This window comes from Zonotrichia albicollis, chromosome 2 (assembly GCF_047830755.1).
Source record: "Zonotrichia albicollis isolate bZonAlb1 chromosome 2, bZonAlb1.hap1, whole genome shotgun sequence".
Classification (NCBI taxonomy): Eukaryota; Metazoa; Chordata; class Aves; order Passeriformes; family Passerellidae; genus Zonotrichia; species Zonotrichia albicollis.
Window position 1 is genome coordinate 10,575,185 of NC_133820.1, and position 20,239 is coordinate 10,595,423.

General features: G+C 36.6%; 1 protein-coding gene across 1 annotated transcript; it reads right to left on the reverse strand.

Moving 5' to 3' along the window:
- Nucleotides 1-1,276: 1,276 nt before the first annotated feature.
- On the reverse strand, nucleotides 1,277-20,049 carry LIPI (lipase I). Its single transcript, XM_005489252.3, has 10 exons — nucleotides 19,805-20,049; nucleotides 16,130-16,506; nucleotides 14,163-14,271; nucleotides 13,208-13,309; nucleotides 12,097-12,186; nucleotides 10,858-11,025; nucleotides 9,375-9,467; nucleotides 7,790-7,901; nucleotides 7,267-7,440; nucleotides 1,277-3,757 (listed from the first exon to the last, which is right to left on the reverse strand). The coding sequence occupies exons 1-10, from the start codon at nucleotides 19,851-19,853 to the stop codon at nucleotides 3,670-3,672; spliced, it is 1,362 nt and encodes a 453-aa protein (XP_005489309.2). The 5' UTR covers nucleotides 19,854-20,049; the 3' UTR covers nucleotides 1,277-3,669.
- Between the last annotated feature and the right edge of the window lie 190 nt (nucleotides 20,050-20,239).

A 20,239-nucleotide genomic window follows, 5' to 3' on the forward strand; every position in this document is an offset into this window, starting at 1 on the left:
CCTTAACTCTATACAGCATCACTGAAATCAATACAGCCATCCCAAATTAAACTAGCAAATGGCTTTGTCCTGCAGATCTTTGATTTAGAGCATTTCAGCCTATCATGAATTAAGATGATGATGCAGCAAACATCTCCTGTCTTATTGCCTTTCATCCAAGTAACATCCTGCTTGCTCCAGTGACTCCTAGCACTTAATGACTTTCTTGACTTATCCTTCCTGTCATGTCATTCTAAACAGTATAGTTAAAAGAAAAAATGAATTTATCAAATAGCAAACAGGTCCTATACACACACAGGAAAAACAAGTTTGTAGGAGTTTTTTCAACTGGCCACTTAACAATTTAATCTCTTTATGACTACACACTAAGTATAAATACTGCATTAAATTTCCCAAGCTTGTTGCATCTGATGAAACCAACTTAGACCTCATTACTGCAAGTACACACTAATGAGATCCCTTTAGCATCACTACAATACAGTGGTTAATTACAGAGCCTACTTTTACTCATGGGACATGTCTTCCTTCCCATGTATAGAGATTCTCCCTTACTGTTTAACAAAATAGGTACAAGCACTTTTTTTTTTAAAGTTAACAAATTTATCATCACAAATTGGTAAGGGTTTCCATTTTACATGTGGGAAAATCAAAGCACAATGGCAACCCAACAGGGTTTATTGCCAGATACTGAACCTGGAGAAAGCTGGCATTTAGGGCAGTTGTATAAGGCAAACATTTGTTCCTAAATCAAATTGGTCTGAAATTACCTAATTCACCACTTAGGATTTTCTCTAAGCTGATTTGGTGTTTCCAGCCCTTTCTGAATTTCCCCAATGACACCTTTTAGCATTAAAAGGAATAATGTTAGTGGGTATTTTGCACTCTGAACATGAACACACAAATGACCTGCAAGGAGCCCAGCCTCCCTCCAGCTCTGATGCAGAAGTTGGCCGCACTGAGCCACCAGCACTTGCTTCAGAACAGGGAACTCCCGGGAAGATTTTCATTTTCTGCATCATCTGCTGAGTCTGAGGGCTGACACAATTAGTACAAAGCAGCACGTGGCAGCGAGCCACAGAAAGCACTGCTTTCCCAAACAATTACAGCCCATTTTGCTGGGGCTGGGAGACACAAGTGCTCAGCCACTTGGGAAGTGCAATTAATTCTGTGCTGGAAATGCGCTGCCTGGAACAGTCCCTGCTACAACACACAATTTACCAGCTTGTTGCTTTAGGACATGAAATAAAAACAACACAAATACAAGATTTTTTATGGTAAAAAAAGAGGGTGTTTAATTTTTGACTTTAACATTTAGAGATTTTTAAAAGTGACAGTGGATTGGAGGATGACAGTGCCACTTTCCCAATGACACTGGATAAACTAATAATCAAATTGTTTTCTTTTATAAAAGAATGCAGAACAATAAGCTACTTACATAAAGTGCATAAAAAAAATTCATTACAAGAACATAAACATCAGAAGGCTTAGAAAAACTTAAACAAGGAAACACCAGCTAAAATAGGAAATTGGGAAAAGTTTCTTTGTCTCACGCTGTTTATTGGAACCTCCAGAGTTATCAACCCCCCTGCTGCTTTCCTTTTTACCCAAAGCTTATGAAAATCAAGGCAAAAATCACTATTCCTGTCCCACATATTTTATAGGGACATGTGAAAATATCATTCCCTTTATAAAATATCATTCCCTTATCACAGCACTGAGCAACACTTAGTCATGTCTGTATGCTTCCTGTGTCAACAGAAAACAAAAAATTTAGAAAGGTGTCTCAGTCTGATATATTTCTATGCCTAAAATATTTATATTATTTTATATTTATATAATACCTATATAAATATATATAATATAAATTATATAATTTAACATAATATTTTTTATATAATACTTACAATATTTTATATTATTCAATGCCTGTAATATTTATATCACACATTGAAAGATTCAAGTTCCAGACATTTGAAATCTAGTCTCAGGTCTCTGTGTTTGTTTAAAGGGATATAAGTAGCAGGTATTTGGAGGCAAGGTGAGGAAGAAAAGAAGATTCAGAGACCTGTTAAGGTCAGACTAGGTAGCTGAAAGTCTGGACAAATACCTGCAGAATGAAATGAGAGGAGTAACAGCAGTATCAAAAAACAGAAAAAAAAGAAATTTTAAAATTCCACTTCTTCATAGACAAGGATATAAGCAGACAAAAATGTCTTTCTGTCTATCTCCTAATGATTGCCTCAAAGGAAAGGAACAAAGAACTATATAGAAAAATGCTAAAGCTGAGAACTTGACTAGAACTATGGCAATTGCCTACGGTAATATAATTACCATTTCTCAATAATTAATTTTTTCTTGTAAACTCCATAAGCATGTCTGTCCACAAGCCTGTGTATTTTTGGTTTATCCAGACAAGTAAAAGCCTGCAGTGGCTGGTTCAGAGCTTTGCATGGACTGACCTGCACACTGGAGCTGTTCCCAGCAGGGAAAACATTCCTGCCTACCTGCCTTAGGTCACTTTATTCCATCTTCCTTACTTACGCAGCTTTTGACTCACAACAAAACATACAATCCACAGGTTTTGGACAACCCATTCCACTGACATTGAAATGAAATTGGTTAATAGGTTCAACCAAGCATTGCTGTCAAGTATAGGAACAGAGGGGGATATGGGGGAGAAAGGAAATTGATAATGTGCAGAGAAAGCATTTGCATGAGAAACCAGCATCAAACACATAATAAATAATAAAACAGCACTACAAAAGAAAAATAGACCCATCTCTCCTCCAATCAGTTCCATCAGGAAAGGCAGTCTGGGACAAGAAAAGATGTTTTTCTGAATTGGAGGAGGAAATCCTTTTGTACCAATTCTTCCTGCTCACATCCCAATAGGTGGAAAGCTATTTCATCAGTCTCAACCTGAACAGCAGCTCTAATTCCAAGAGGCCCAAGAAGAAACAAAATGAAAACACATTTTGTAAATTATTCTCCTCAGAATAGACATTAGATTACTTTATAGCTGAAACAACACTACTCTGTCCATAGCAGTTATTAAAAAAAAACCTGAGTGCCTGCAATAGCATCCATCTATGATAAAGACAACAGATTTAAACCAGAAAATTTACAACTGTACTCACAAATATTATTGTTCTACTCCTCATACTGAGATGTTACATAAACAGAAAATATGAATTAATTTCTCCAATGAACACAGCACAGCAAAACTGTTGTGTATTAGATCCGTAGATCACAGGTACAGTATATTAAATTCATTTAGTAGACAGATCATTATGTTTCTATGTAACAGCTATTACAAATAATAAATATTTAAATATATATATGACAAATCACATGCCAGGATTATGCAGATAATTCATATTTAATTCAGTAGTTGCTTCATTGCTAACAAAGAGTAATGAACACACCACTGCATGTTCTCCACCATGATACATTTACTTTACTCAAATAATTTTCCAGGAACATACAAGTCTGAACTTTCCAATTAATTTCAGCCTAAGGCACCCAGAGCAAGTAATGCATATTATCAGGTAGACTCTTGAAAAAATAAATCTAGCTTATCTCATTTCCTTTCTCATTGCAGTCTTTATCCTGAGGAAGCATCAAAATGTCACTGCCTTGACAGAAATTAGGTTAGTAGGAGTTCTCTTTTCATGTACCCTTCTCAAGGCAAGGAATAGGTTTGAAGATCACTTCAGTGTTCTCCACCAGTGTTAAATCGTATCTGCATAGCTGAGGCCTACAAAAGCAGAGAAAGAAAAAATTCATAACAGAAAAAGTTAAATTTAACAGAAAAATATTCCCATATTTTAATTATTAAACCTTCAGTATTTACCAGCTCTCAGAGACGGTACTCAGGACAACAAGTGTCTCCTTGTCTCAGTTTATACCTTACTTCATGCATTCCTAGAGTAGCTTTGATGGACTGAAAAGCAACCAGACATCAGCTGGATGATGCAGAGTGTATCACACTGGTCTGAAGTGCAAAGATGCAGGATTTCATCCATTACAGTTATTAATCTGTATTCTAATCAACTCTTTAGCAGCATGACCCAAAATCTGCACAATTCCTGTTAACACGGGGCCTGAATAATTTATGGAGTTCCTAGATAGGGAAATTGCTGCTTTTATTTTACATAGGAAAGTAAAGAACCACATCATAATATTTTCTATTTCACTTGCAATGACAGCATGTGTAAGAAATTTTAATGCAAGAGAGCAATTTGTCTTCTCAAGACCTAGAAAACTCACTGCTGAGTAATACCACATGAACACAAAGAGTTCACAAAGGGAGCCACACAGACATGAAAAACATGCTTTTTGAGGACAGTATAGGTGCTCTGCCTTTTAGGGCAGAGGCAGGTCAGAGTCCTGCTCTTCATGCACTACTGTAATGTATGGAGATATGAGAATGACAGGAAATGAACAGGAAAATGAGAGACACACTCTCAGATGGAACCTCCATAGCACACAAGCCATAAGACTCATTTTATTTAAAATTATCCTCTCTATTTCTCTGAACTCATAGAGGTGGCTATAGCACACAATTCACCTGGGCCTGAGAAGTAGAACACAGCGAAACAGCAAAAGGAGAGAACAGCACACCAGGCATTTCCATTGTTGCCCATTCCTATAGGACTTCCTACCAGTTAAGGCTCCATCTCTCTGTATGAGGAAGAAATGTCAGATTTCTACTTAAGAATATGACATCATTTAAGGTCTCCACAAAGTTATGGCAGTAATTTTAGGATTAAAAAGACCAAGATGAATCCTGGTGTTCTGTACAATGCAAAGCATGGAATTTCATCCAGTCCTTCATCAACAATTTGTTTTGATTTAAATTAAATGTTTCATTATTAGAGTATTTTTGTAGTATTATTTATATCTAACTACAGGGTCCAAAATACCTAGCCAAACCATAATGATGAATATTAGAAATAAAAGCTTATGTTTTCCAACACATTTTATATCATTTGAAGTGCAATCCATCTCAGTTTGTGATTACTGATTAGAGGGATGCCTCACAGGAGAGCAGCCCTGAGCAGGGAGCAGGTTCACCAACAAGGAGCAAAACACAAAAAATGTTTTTGTCAGGTGAGGCTTCCTTAACTCCCCAACCCAAACAGCTTCGCTGCTGTCTACTAAAAACTATGGGCATGCCACACTTGTTCAGAAGAGGTATTTGCAAGGTCTTCTTTACATTATCTCTGTTCTTGTTTTGGTCAAAAAACCCCAGAGATGTCTGGCTAAGTATCTTTGAGTCATTCACTTTGCTCCTTAACTCAGACACTCCAGTGTCTGAGTTCACTGACAGGTTCATAAGAATTTGGAGATAACTGACACCTGGACATGCACAAGTTAGCAAAGCCCTTCGGTGTTATGGGTGAGCAGAAATTATTTACCTCAGGGATCAGAAGAAGAGCATGAAAATTATGTGTATCTTTCACACTCCCATATTCACCCACCATCTGTGTGATCAGCTCAGCAGACAATTGTCTGTGATATTCCCCAAACTCCCACAGTTTCCCATTAACCCAGACCTGGGCAGACTGAGACTCCTATTGTCTTTTATCCCTGCATCTGTCCCCTGGCTTTTATCTACTACTTTGTTGTGAATAATTCAAATAGTTTCAATGTAGTTTATACTTGATCATCCTGTATTCAAGTAATTGTTGTAATTATATGTAAATAAGATAAATATAGGTTGGTATAATTACAAAGAGCAATTACATAATTATACCAATAGTGCTTTAACACCTGCATTTAAATTGCCTTCACATGCTGATTAAATACAGTATTTTTCACTATTCTCTGAAAGTACCTAACATGCTTCCACAGCTGCAATCTGATGAGGTTCCACGCGAAGGACTTTAGTGGATCTTATATTGAAGCATATCGAGTGCATCTTACTTTTAAACTAGCAAGACTCAGACTAACAGGAATGAAAACTCAAACCCTATAAGGCTTGTTCGCTGAAAATCTCTCTTGTTTGCTTGCTAGATCATTATCTGAGAAAGCCCCAAGTGCTGACAGGCTTACATGAAATGTATCTTCTGATTTATCACCACTGGGCTGAGAAAAAAATTGGAATATGATTTAGAACTTCTCACCCTCACTCATCACCAAATACTTTGAAATACAATCATGCCATTTTCACCTGAGAGCTTGAGACTTATGGCTTTCACTAAGTTAATAAAGTCAAATGTATGTACATTCTGGGGTACTATTATGATTACTGAGTGTTGTGCTTCTTTCTAAGTTTCTCCCATCCATCTCTTTCTCTTCCTCAGTAAATCTAAAATAATAGATTAATTTAAGAAGGTTTTGTAATTTTTGCAAAGTACCATACCCAGTTCTTATTAGGCTATTACCATGCACCATATAAGAAATCCTCAAATGTTGCATCTCAAGTTAATTAAATATACTGACTTAAGACTTACTAAGTATTCTAATGTTATTCTCATTCATTATTCAATTGCTATTATTTATTTGATAAGCAGTTTTAGGTTTTTATTCTAAATTTTGACTTCCTTGAATCTGCCATTAACAAGCAACAAATTAACTCCCAGATGAAATACTCTTGCTACTCCTGGATGTTTCTTACCTATTCCATGTAATATGCTGTTTTCACAAGCTGTAAATGCAAAATTTAACTGCTAGAGTTACTGTATGAGTAAATTTGGAGATTTAAAAATGAATATATGATAACAATGCTGAAATATTTTAAACCAGAATTAATAAAAGCTTAGTAATTACACTCAATTACAAAAAAAAAAATCATTTTAGCTGTAAGCGGACACAGACTGTGCTCTGATCTTAGAACTTTTTCCCATCATCAGTAAGGCCAAAAAAACTATTCCAGTCACACATGCTGCTGAAGTGCTCCATTTCACCCCTGAGTGTGAAAAGCTGTGTACAGACACGTGAGAAAATCAGAAAAGTGCTTGATAAAATTTATCTCATGGAGGAGAAGTTGACCTGACCATGCAAGTCAGGCTGGTCCAAGAAAGCGCAGCTCTGACTCTCAGCACATGTGACACCTCCGTGTACAAAGTGCTGGGCACTAAATGTTAATGTACACAGCAGCTCTTCCATGTGACAAATCTGGTCGTCAGGATGATGATAAGAATATTCATACACTTAGGAATATGCCATTAGAAAAACGTAATTCAGGGAAATACAAGTTACTGAGAAAACATCCTGAGCGCCTTAGTTGATACCCAGCTGTGATACATGACAAGCACTCACCTTTTTGAATTATTGACAGATTTCAGCTTCATCTGAAGAACTTTAAGCTTTCTTCTTGGGCCTATTAAAGACTTTGTAGTAAAGGTCAAGGACATTTTTACAATTTTTTCAATGTCTCGGGGAAATCCAGTCAGTATTTTGACGCTTTCATATTGCTGAAATGTTGAAGCTTCGCTAAAGAAAAATATTTAGTCAGGCTTTTGTTAGCTGAGTAATATTCATTACTGCTAAGTATTATTATTTAACGGGGAAATCTTGTGGGATGTATCAAATTTGAGCATTCAGAACAAGACCAGCTAGAATAGGATTCAAACCAGCACCAAGCAAGGATCATGTCAGTGTGAGGGCATTGTCCCTGATACTGAGCCATGTTCAGGGAATGTCTTAACATGGCCAAGTCTTTACAAACTCAAGCTACTTTTTCAACTTGCAAACTAACAAGTTAAAAAGTTTAGAAAACTCAGAAAATTAGTCCTATAAAGTGATTTTTCAAAAAAAGATTTAAAGACAAAGAACAACATACCTACTCATCTGTGACTCTACTGTGTTTCCAGCATTATCCATTATTTTAACTTTAATGAAACCTCTCCTAGTGCTTTTATTCCAGGTAATAATTTCCAATACGTAGTCATACACTGCAGGAAGAAATAAGAAATCGTGAGAATCAAATAATGATCTCAACAGGAAACAGTTGGTATCCCCACCCTGTTAAATGTATTTACTGGCAGGTGATAGGAATAGTGACTCTTTACTTTTACCCTCCCTGTTCAAAGGAGAATGAAAAGCTGACCTGCTGCTGACCTGCCTGGTGCCCTCACAAACCCTGACATGGCATGTGGCCAAAAAATTATCATTATTATCATTCTCTTCTAAAAGACCAGGACTCATATGAGGTCCTGTCTTGTTCAAGTTTACAATTTCCCTTCTTTTTAAGACCTCTTGTTAATTTCTGTTTCCTCAGGTTTCCAAATGTCTAATAACTAAGGCTTTAATTAATGAATACACTCTTTTTCAGACTGGTTTGCTTTGCTTCCTGACTTTGCATATTTATTTCTTGATCTTGCATATTTTCCTTTGAATTTACACTGTCATTACAATATTTCTTATTCTGTTCCATGTGCCTCCTCCTATCTTTGATAATATTTCTCTTCCTCTTTTCTCCCTTTTACCATCACTAATGAGGGGCAAGGGAGAACAGTAGTAACAGGTTTGGGTTGAGCTCAAAAACATTGGGAAGAGGAGTTATTTTAGATAAATTTTATCTTTAAAAAATTATGTAAAATCCATCACTTCATCCATCTCTCCTCAGTCCTTTGGAGGATACAGTGATGTCAGCAAACACAACTAGGACCCTCTGATCCTGCTCACAAAACTTGCCAAGAGGATGGACAAAACTAATGGGAAAACCTAATTTCACATTAACTCCCAGCAAGCCTCTCCCCATACCCTAAATGATAAAACCTTAAACACATCTAATTAGAATTATGTAATTATGAGACTCTTTTTCAGAGTGATAGAGCCTTTTAATGCCAAGAGGAATTGGATGAAAATCTAGGGTGGTCCTACAAGGGTAGGTAGGTATCTAAACTGCTGCAGCTGAAGCCATGCCATGAGAGTTCATGGACACAGAATATAACTCTGAAGCAGCCAGCTGAGCTTTCCCTTCACTGTTTTACTCCTGGGGAGGAATGGAGAAGCTTTATTTGACTGTAGGGTGATCTCCTGGGGTAGAACATAAAGGTTTCTCTTTTGTCCCCCACCTAGGGCAGTCTCACTTCCCTTTCCTGCTCTCTGGAAATGGGAGCATTGATCCCATCCAAGCAGGTTGCATCAATCCAGCTTTTTCCTTCCCACTTAATTCTCATTTTCTGGCTTTCTTCCTCCTCTTGGCAGTCCATCCCATTATTTTTTATAGGTACATTTCTTTCCCAGTTCACACAGTATTACTTTTTCTTCTTCCTCTAGTCAGTGAATTGACCCTTAGTTAATGGTTTTTTACATCATTTTACACAGTGGCTAACACTAACTTCCACTTTTAACATGTTTTCACTACAGATCAGCTAAAAAATAAAAGTCATAAATTTTTATGTATGTATTTAGTTACTCACTGCAGAATGGGTCTTTGCCTGAGGTGTCAAAGTAAGCTGTTGTTGGTGAGCTATATGGTACCAACAGCTTTTTCCATCTATCAGCATGATAACCTGAAATCCAAAGTTGAAATATTTCATTTCAGACATTTAGCAAAATCATGATACACATATGTTTGCACCAAAGTATCTCACACCATGAAAAATTTGGCTTTAATTTTCTCCAATATCCTCAGAGAAGGAAAACTGACTAGAAAAAAGGAACCCTCTGAGTAAAACAGACTGTAGTATACAAGTATTTCATTCCTCTAATATATTAGTATGACTAAAATTGTCATAATGTAATAGTACCCAGACTAAAGAGGTTACTAACTGCAAAAAGTAGTGCTGACAAAATCCTAGAGGTAAAAAAAACAACCCTAAAAATGTAGCCCACATATTTGCAGAGCGCACTTACAGAATAGTTTTCCTTTCTGTTATTTGAATCATTAACTAGATTTTAATTCTTTAGCCTATTTGTAGCTGTTGTTTAATAAAATCTAAGACACTCTGCAAATACCCTAAGCTCATGGATTTAACATAGAAAGAAATTTACACAATTCCATGATTGTTGTTTTTGGGGCTTGATAACAGTCCTTTTTTCTATAATAGATGATCCTGTTCTCTCTCTGTTAATTTCTCTACCTAGTCTGGATAAGGAAGGCTAATTCCAGGCTGCAGAGCTGCCAAAGCAAAGCAGGAAGGATTGCAGCACAAGGATGCTGCTTGTCCACTTTTCTCCACCTCCACCTTGGGCATTCTGTCCAAGTGCATCAGGCTTGGCTAATAACCCTGCTGGGGAAGTCCTGGAGTCTTTCTGTCCTACTATAAAGGCTCATTATAGTTGGGTTTTTAGGAAATAACACACAGATCTATCTATGCTTTTTCTTCTAGCCTGATCCAACTAATGTAACATACACATCCCAGCATATAAGTGTGTGTGGGGGGGGAAACCAACAAGATCAAAACTGAAATTTAACTTCTAATTATGTATTTTTTAAATGTCACTCTTAAGAAAACCCTGCCAAGTAAGAAATGCTCACACTCTCATAGCTCTTTTCAAACTGCACCCAAATCCTCTCTAAAAGCAACAAATCCCCAAATCAACTAAAATCCTCTCCAAATAAAAGCTGTATTCCAAAGGAAGAGCAAAAAAAAAAAAAAAAAAGAAACCCCAAGAAGTTGCTTTAAGCATTATTACTCTTAAATAAAAACCACACATCCTCTAGGGATCACACTACACTCTTAAAGCCTGAAGTGATGAACTAAGCATGAGTAATTTCTCTCTAGAAAAGGGAAACACTGAATCCATTCCAGACTGGAAAGCATAAAGACCAAAGAGTAGGAAAATTCAGCACCTGTGCCTAACAGAGATAAGAGTCAAGCAGACAAACCCATGAACTTTTAACTACCTGAACTTCCCCGGAAATCTCACCCAGCCCAGAACAGATGTGGTAATACTTACCCACTACTGGGCAGGACATGGGCTGGAAAGCATCACAATCCATACATTTTCCTCTCTTGTAATCCAAGTAAGAGTCACAAGGATATGTTATCAAGTCACACCAGTTTTTCAAAGATGCTAAGAATAGGAAGACAGATCTCTGATGGTCACATTTAAAATAACCTAATCCTTCAGGGAAGAAAGAATATAAAAAGAATAGTTAATTTTCATTAATTAAAAAAGGATTGTGTATAAGTAGAATCATAGAATGGTTTGGGTTGGAAGCGACCTTAAATATTATCTTGTTCTAACTCCTCTGCCTTGGGCAGGGACACCTTCCACTACACCAGGCTGCTCAGAGCCCCATCCTGCCTGACCATGAACATTTCCAGGGTTCATCCTGTGGTACATCCACAGCTTCTCCATGAAACCTGTGCCAGTGCTTGACCACTCTCCGAGTGACACCTTGGCCAAAGAAAATTACCATGAGGAACAGTTCAGAGATTCTTCTCTACTTTTCCGGGGAAATAAATTCCTTCCTTTCCGGACAAAGCAAACTTTGGGAATTGTGGAGATCATGATTGCCCTGGCTTAAGGGATTCTCCCATCCTCACAAACACACAAGTGGAAGCCTTATGCCTTTGCAGCTGCTCTAAGTGGTAGCACTGTGCAATTTAGTAGTGGGAAGCACTGACAGAAACAAACATATCCAAAAGAGTAGACAAAAATAATCCCAACAACCTAACACTCATGGAAGTTGAAATAAGCAAAATTGTGCATCTAAAGGTAATTTCATAAAACTGTTTTCATCCCAGAGCCTGAAAGACATACCCAACACCAAAACCTAGTTCATCATTGCCAGCTAGGAGGAACCCAAAACACAGTGGGGAGGTGGTAGCTTTGCCTTCCATGTCATAGGCAAGGGATCCTGCCCAAACCACTGGGACACCAACAAATTCCCCCTTGCCTGTACCCATATAACCAGGGAAAAATAAGCATCAGTATATCCAGGTTTTATATATAATATAATAACAGTCTCATAATGGCAATATTAATTATATGATGAGACATTTATGTTACAGCAAGATTATTTTCAAATATCTTTATTATTTTTCTTTTGCTGCATAGAGATGGAAAAGAAAGCATAGAGTCTCAGCTCCCGTATTACTGAAAAAGTGCAGTGTAAATTCAATTCAATTTAACCTTTTTTGATTTGATCTCAAACTCTTCTTCTCATGAAATAAACAGATTTTTATTTACCACTGAAAAGTGTTTTTGGACAACCAGGCTGATCCGTTCCTCCATTTGGATAGAAGTCAATGGTTCCTAAAGGCTTCCTGAAACCTAGTGCTAAAGTAAAAATATCATGGATGAAAAAAATCCCATAAACAGAATTATGAAGGCAATTATTTATCATCACATTCACTCCTAAAATCATGGTCTTAAAGAAAATTTTTGCAATTATACCATTCTTTTTGTACTGTAAATCAAGGTCATGCTATGAGGTAAAAGTCAAGGGTTTTTCTCTTTAAGAAAATTACATATATGTAAAATGCTATACAGAAACATATACAAAATTGTGTAAGATTCCTACTGCTGCAAAAGAGAAAGAGCAGAAACAGCTGTAACTGAGATATGATTTGCATAAACAAGTTTATGAAGTTCATATCCTCTCCAACCAAAATTCTTCCCCAGTGCAATTTTCATTAGAGCAAATTTTTCCATTTTTTGCAAGACATTGGATTCCGAGCTACACTAATATTAGCAGTAAATCAAAGTAAGAAAACTTGTATCTGTCCTGTAAAAGTAAGCAAAATTCCATGAGTAAGAGTTAATTCAATCTGACCTACCTTCCTTTTTACCACACATTATCTTTATTCACATAATGGGAACATTACAAAAATTGGTATTTTACAGCCTCACACTGAAATTTATATAGGAAAATGCTTCAATCTTATTATTAAAGAAACTGATATGAAACTACACAAATAATGGGACAATTGTGGTATTAAAGGTTTACTATTGTTTTGAGGAAAAATGAAACCAGAGATTGGAGCATAGATGAAGCAGACTTCACAATGCTCTTCTTTTTAACCTTACAGTAACATGATTTAGTATTTTAAGCAGTGGCTCTGTGATGTACTGAGTTGATACAGCAGAGCCTGACTGTCTCACAAGGGATTAATTCAGTGATAACCATGAGCTTACAGCCTCTGTGTTCATACACACTTGCACAGCAAAAGAACACTCAGGATAACAGAAAATATTCTCCTGCAGCACTATTTGCATGCTACTGAAACAGCTTATCCCTTCCCTTTTGCCCTCCTGCCTTTCCTCAAGCTGAAAGAGGAGAGGCAAACTCTGTTGTTACCATCAATGTCTGAATGGATCACATCCACAAACCGAGCATCAGTGGGATCCAGCCTGTGGTCTGGTGGTTCTCCAGTGAATGAAGGGCCTGCTGGATCCAGACCTGCATAAAAACATTTGCATTGTAAACCCCAGGCTCCTTCTGCAGATATATGGAAGACCAACATCTGAGCATTATTCAGCCATGATGCTTCGTTTTCTTGGTAGAAAATTTTCAAAAAAGCATAATTTTCACCTTCAACTGGCTAAGAAAAGCAAAGATTCCTACCACAAGACTGATCAACCCATATGTTGAATTTCTCTCTCTCCATAACTAGATGTGCTCATCTCCCATTTATTCAGGTGAATATAAACCAACAGCATTGGAGATCAAGTCATGAAAATTTTTTCATCCTTTTCCCCAGAAAACACCATACCTATTATACACAATATAAAACCAAAATGGCCAATACAACTGCTCTGACCTCCAGAGCACAACTAGTCAGACACTCAGGTAGCACATCATTTAACTTAAGTGTCACCTAGATGAAACACTCAATTTTCATTTGAGAGACTAGAGGTAACTTGCATTATATATAAATATAATACATAAATATATATAATAAATATTCTATAAAATTATTATATAAATAAATGCATATATAAATTTATCATAAATAAATGTATATAGCATTTATTATAAATAAACATATGTAATAAATTAAATAAGTTATATAATATATATTTTTATATCTATAATAAATACTATATATATATATATATATATATATATATATATATAAAATCTGTAATTTATGTCCTGAAGCCAGACTTGCCCCATTTCCTAAACTTCTATCAGGGCTATATTTGTCCTCATGTATGTTATTAAATATTCAGTCCTCGTTTGTCAACGTCTCAGAGCTCTGACAACAACACAAGGTACAACAGAATATGTGCCCTGGGATTAAAAGCCTTACCTGTAATTCTGCCAAGTTTGCCTTTATACTTCTGGCCAACAAATCCAGCTATGTGAGCACCAAGACTAACTCCAATTAAATGCAGGGAGTCAAGAGAAGCTCCACCCACCTATCAGGGGGAGAAACACCAAAGCCAGTCATGCACAGAATTAATGGAACAAAAAGCACTAGGCTGATTCAGTTTTCACTTTTGGTCAGTACTTTAAATTATATTTCTAAAAAAAAAATAAAAAAATTACAAAGTTCCTTTCAGTTTACAATTCTATATTAGTGTAGAAATTATAAAAGTGTAGAAATTATGAAATTCTTTACCTAGAAAAATGTAAAAAGGAAGCTTGAGTCACATTTCTCCTGAAATGCCACATTAGTTAGAAGGGAAGCAGGTAAGGGAAGAGGAAGACATTTATCAGATAAAAGAAAGTTGAACCAAAGCAATGAAGGAGGGAAAAAACATCTTGCCCTGCTTTATCCTTCCAATAAAATAAATTAAAAACATAATACCATTAACAAATAATTTTGTCACACAACTGCTGAATAATGGTGCCAAATGCACACCTTCAAATGCCTACTCTACAAAGCAGACAGTATTCAAAAAAACCCAAATGAAAATCTACAGAAAAACTCAAAAGCAGTGTTACCTGACCTAGATGCAATCCCTGCAAAATGATGGGGTGACACACAGGATCTGAAATGTTAGTATGTCTTAAAATGAATTAGAAGGGCCCCCAACAGCTTGTGAGTGTGAAAGTGATAGCTGTGCACACTACAGACCCTCCTCCCCCATCACTATCAGGACTCACACACATTGTCATTGTTTGCCAGGCAGATCTGTAAACAGCAATTAACTTAATTAATTTTCTCTTAGTCCTATCTATTTTTTAACTCCATAACAATAAATCTACTGGCACAATTGCAAACTGCTATCACTGTATCTAGTCCTGGAGGACAGATTCTGACAGGCTGAGGTGAAAGGAGAGAAAGCCTTTCTCAAAATGTTGGCTGGTTTTCTGAAATTCCACAGGAATATTTTGTTACAAACAGCGTTGCCATCTTATTGCAGGCGTTCCACACTGTTGTTTCCTTATCACAAAAGTTCCATACCTTCTTGGTGTTTCTCACAAGCAGCTGCTCAGAGCACTGACTCTTTCTCCTTCACAAAGCAGCCACCGACTCCAGTTCCCTTCTCACCCAGCCACCCCACTCTTTTACAGCACTCTTCTTCTCATTGCTCACAGCTGTGGCCTGTTAAAGTCAGGCCTGTTCCTGATCTTTGAAAATTGGCCCAGCTGCAGCTCCTTAGGGGTAAGGTTGCTTTCTACTCTATCTCTACTTTTTTATATTCTATCCCCCTACAACACAGCATTCAGAATTTCTGAGAATGGTTGAGAAATAAATGGTGAGAAAAGATGAAAATTCAAGTGACAAATCAGACAATGGTGTAAATAACATCATCACATTTTGTCCATTTGGTCAATCAATAAATCTAACATCCAGTTATGACCATTGGCATCAACTATGGTTTCAGCAAGAAGTTTATATCATTTTTGAATTAATAGTTATATCGTTGTCAGTGGCTTATTTCTCATTTAAAACCTTTATTTACAGTAAATTAACAGTAAAAATAGTAGTGCAAAGCCTTTGTAAAATGTTTATGCTACATACTATTTGAACATCTCTCCCTCTACTGTCCCACTGCTGAATTCACTCTTTCCAGAAGACCTAAAACTTCCAGCTGGTTCAAGAAATCAGATGCACTTTCAGGCACATTTCAGTGAAAGGGAATTAAGAACTCAGGTGAAGTCAAATATATGCAATAATAACTGCAAGTAAAGTTAGTAATGCCTCTATAAAGAAATGTGATTTGATATCGTTCACTGGACTTCTCTGTAGATATATTTTAAATATCCATTCCCACTCAAACCATGCTCTTCACACTCATTCAGAACAGATTCAATGCTATGCCTTACCAGCATCTGGTCAATATAATTCTTCAGTATTTCTGCAACTTTTCTGCAGTTTTCCACAGCAGTTCTGTAAATCACAGTGGTGGCACCACGATTCCAATCAACTATAATGAGATTAATATCCTCTGAGGACAGTAAAAGCCTCTGCATGTCACCCAGCCATGCTGGAGGAGATCCTGTTGGCCTGTAGCCATGAATAACAAAGACAATTTTCTTGGTTGTATTCAGGTACTCAGATGCAGTAACATTGTTTTCAATGAGTCTCTCAGCACAATCTAGATTTTTCCTTGTGTACAGGAGTAGCTGAACATGGAGCTCTGTTCCAGAAAAAGCATGGCCTAGGTTAAGGTCTGTAAATTCGGGACATTGTTCCTCCTCATCTGAAAAAGATGAAAATGTTAAGACAGTCATTTGATGAGTTGGGCTATCTGAAATACCACTTCTTCACTTTTCTTTCCATATCTTTTCCATATCTTTTCCATATCTGCTGAAAGTGGAGAACTTCCATTTTCTTTACTCTTGACCTTTGGAAAGAGGTGTCAAAACATGCGCTTGAACAAGGATCCACACTTTAACCAATGACTCTGCAGATACCACTATTTTTTATATATATACATATATATATGTATATATATATATCTCACTATTATATATATATATATATATATGCCACTATTATATATATATATATACACCGCTATTATATATATATATATATATATATATATATACACCACTATTATATATATATATCACTAAGGCTCCTCTGAACCTTTCAAATGTGAAATTATCCCAACTTTTCCTGAATAGTGTATTTTCTCCTTCTAAGTACTAATTAGTAGCCAGTGTTGATAAGATCTTTTACTTCACCATCAAAGGCAGGTTCTCAGAATTTTTTCACAAGAACTGGGTGCTGGATAAACAGGAAGGCCGTTGTGGTTGTTTCTTCCTCTTTGGGCCAGAGTGGCTGTGCTGCCAATCCTTAGACCTTATTTGTTTGATCTAGCAATAAGAAATAGCTGCCTGACAAAATAGGAATGATCCAGAACCCTTTCCTAGTTTTGGAACACCATAAAGGCACAATTACCAAGAAACAAAAGCAGAAAAAACAAAGAATCTTGCTCTGAGTTTGAAAAAATAAGAATTAAGGTCAATGTACACAATGGCACATGACAAACAGTAGGATTTAGCATTTCTGACTGTACTTGGACAGTTAGGGTGTACCAGATTAAGCTGCTCAAGAAGAGGATGGAGATTTTCAAAAGAGTCTAAAAAGATTAAATTTCTCCCTTGTCTGGTTATCAACATCCGAAGTTCACACTTTAAAGATCTCTCTTGGCTGCTGAGGTCACGTTGTGTGGAGAAACCACTCCAGGATTCTGGGCAGAACACCGACACCTGTCAGCTCTTCTGCAATGGCCTCTTCACCTTTGCTATGCTGTTAGCTGGTTTTTGGCCAAGGTTCCTGGCCCATCTTCCAGTGGGATACATGATTTTACACAATACTTTTGTCTCTCTATTTCTAGTTGAAAAGGTGCTCATCTATTGATGGCACCTTTTCAACTCTTCCATCATTAAAATCTTTGCAAAACAAGTCGCTTTCAAGAAAGCAAAAGTGAGAAAAGAAATAGTGTCTTGTTGTTTCCTTAAAAAAAAAAATTAAAAGAATAACCTGAATTTCTCAGATTTTTTGAGGCATAAGAGAAGCAGTCCCAGCCCTTCTCCTTTTCCCAGAGAACAGTTCACAGGCAGAACCAAATCCACCACATCTGAGAAGGACAGCAAGGCTGCATTCTTTCTTAAAGCTGCCAAAGGCAAGCATGGGTGGCTTACAAGGTATCTGAAACGTGTTCAATACTACAGGTCAGGCTAAGCAAAGCTGAACAATGTGATTTATGGCATTCAAGGTGCAGTAAAGATTCAATAAAGGGACTAAAGACACAAATTCACTAATTTAGGGAACTACATCAATCACATCTAATGCCAAACCATGTATCATCTACAAGGCCTAGATTAGTCACCTCTGGGCTGGACATCACAAAATAATACTGGATATAGTCCAAACAAGAGCAGGCTTGAAGTTACAAGTGTTAAAAATGAGCTGAAACTCCCTGCTGCAAACCAACCAGACAAAACTTTCATGCCTACTATCATGTTATGACAGTAACTACAATTATTACATGGAGAAAAATACAGAATTATATTGAAAAATAAATCCCATTTTTATCCTCATTTAAACACATATAATATAAATAACTTTAACTGAGATTACTAGACAGGTTATTAACTAAGAAGTGATACAGGAAGACAACTCATTTCATCACTTGTACTTACCCAAGAAGTTCAGAAACTGAAAACTGTTCAGCTGAAGTGGACTTGAATTTTATAAAAATAATATTTAAGAACCTGGTAAAATATCATGCATGTGACATGATCCTGAGATGTTAACAATATGTGTCACATTTGATTTCTGGTTTTCATATATTTGTATATTATGATAAAACTAGAATATAAATTACATTACACTAACTTCACCTACAAAGTGAAAACAAAAACCAGCCACTTGATTATAGTTTCAATGGCCAACATGAAACTCTCATTTTGCCTGATCTGGTCTTTAAATCCAAGTTTAGTCACGATCCTTAAAATTCATTCCTTCATATCTAAAATATAAAAGATTCATGCTAAGATATTGCTCTGTATCCCTTTAAATATTTTCAATTTTTTAAATCATTTGATTGGTAGAAATATGTTTTTTAAAATCAGTGGAATGACAGTGAGATGAACCAGACAATCTGTTCCATGGGAATGAGAAATCTATCACAAGGAAATTGTTTTAACTGCCAAACCTATTTACTAGCTGGCAAATCTCAAAGAGAAGCAACTTGTTTACTCTTGGCTGTGAAATGACAGAAGTTATTCTTTCAAAAGTAAATAGAGAATAAAAGGGAAATGATGATGTTTTTACTGTGGAATTAGATAAGTAATGCAAATAGGCTTATAGATTTAATACTTTGAATTGTTTAGCGAGGAGTCATAGGGGGAATTTTTTCAAACTCTTGTTTCTCCTTGAGCACTGGAAGCAATACCCAGCTGCCCTTTGTGCTCTCTTGTTGGAGTACTCACTCTTTTCTCTGCAATCAAAACACACACCTAGGCATTGGGCTGTTAGGCAGGCATTTTAAACAAGTTAATGTATAATCGTAACAGTCTTGTGCACATTTATAAGCATTTTAATTATCTTGTATGGTTGAAAAGGGGAAAATCTTAAGTGCACAGTGTTTTTTGTAACTAAATTTTACTATTTAAAAATTCAACACATAACTTGAAAATCTAAGCACCTATCACATCAGCAACAACCAGTAAACCCACATGAGTATATTAAGCCTATTTCATGATTACGTCTACTTTGTACAAAGTGCACACACCTGATCAGGTCTGTGGGCAAAGTACAACCACAGATAAAGTACCAGGCTTGGTTCTATTTACTTTAAAACAAAAACTTATGTCTCAGTTTCAAAGTTATTGAATTCTTTTTACTAATCATCTGCTCCATCAGGCATAATTCATAAGATTTTAGCTTAATCTTTTGGCCATTTAAATGAAGGAATATTCATTTTTTTTAAATGTCTGATTAAAGCAAAGATTCCACATTACAAGCAAGCTAATGGTTCTTACCTGATCTCACCCAGTATATCAAACAGAGGAAGAAAAAAAATTTCAGCATGTGGAAGTGCAGAAAAAGTGATGTGTAATATCCCAAAACAAATGGCAAATTGAGTGTTGCCTTATGCCAGATGTCTAACACAACTGAGAGACACCAAAGAAGTGAGTGAGTAGGAAGCAGAAAATAAAGCTGCAGCCAAGCTTCTGCACTTGTGACTCCTCCTATTGAGTGACTTCAGTGGACAGGGTGGTGGTTACTGGGCTGTGAGGGTTGGGACTGATTTTTAATCTATTTCCCTCTCTGTCTATCAGCAGGTTTACACGTAAGCAAGTGATGTCATGTGTTGCTGGCAATTCCTGCAGGTGTGGAGTTTGGGAAGTGGGGTAACTAATGCAGGCCATGAAGGAGCCACAGTGAGGGGGGTTTAAGTGCCATTAAAGATCCAC

Excerpts from the sequence above, each read along its gene's own strand:
- LIPI (XM_005489252.3), bottom strand. The coding sequence starts at position 19,853 with ATGCTGAAATTTTTTTTCTTCCTCTGTTTGATATACTGGGTGAGATCA. Across the intron at positions 14,272-16,129 it reads ATTATATTGACCAGATGCTG|GTGGGTGGAGCTTCTCTTGA; the intron begins GTAAGGCATAGC and ends TCCCCCTGATAG. Across the intron at positions 11,026-12,096 it reads TCCAAAAACACTTTTCAGTG|GATTAGGTTATTTTAAATGT; the intron begins GTAAATAAAAAT and ends TCTTCCCTGAAG.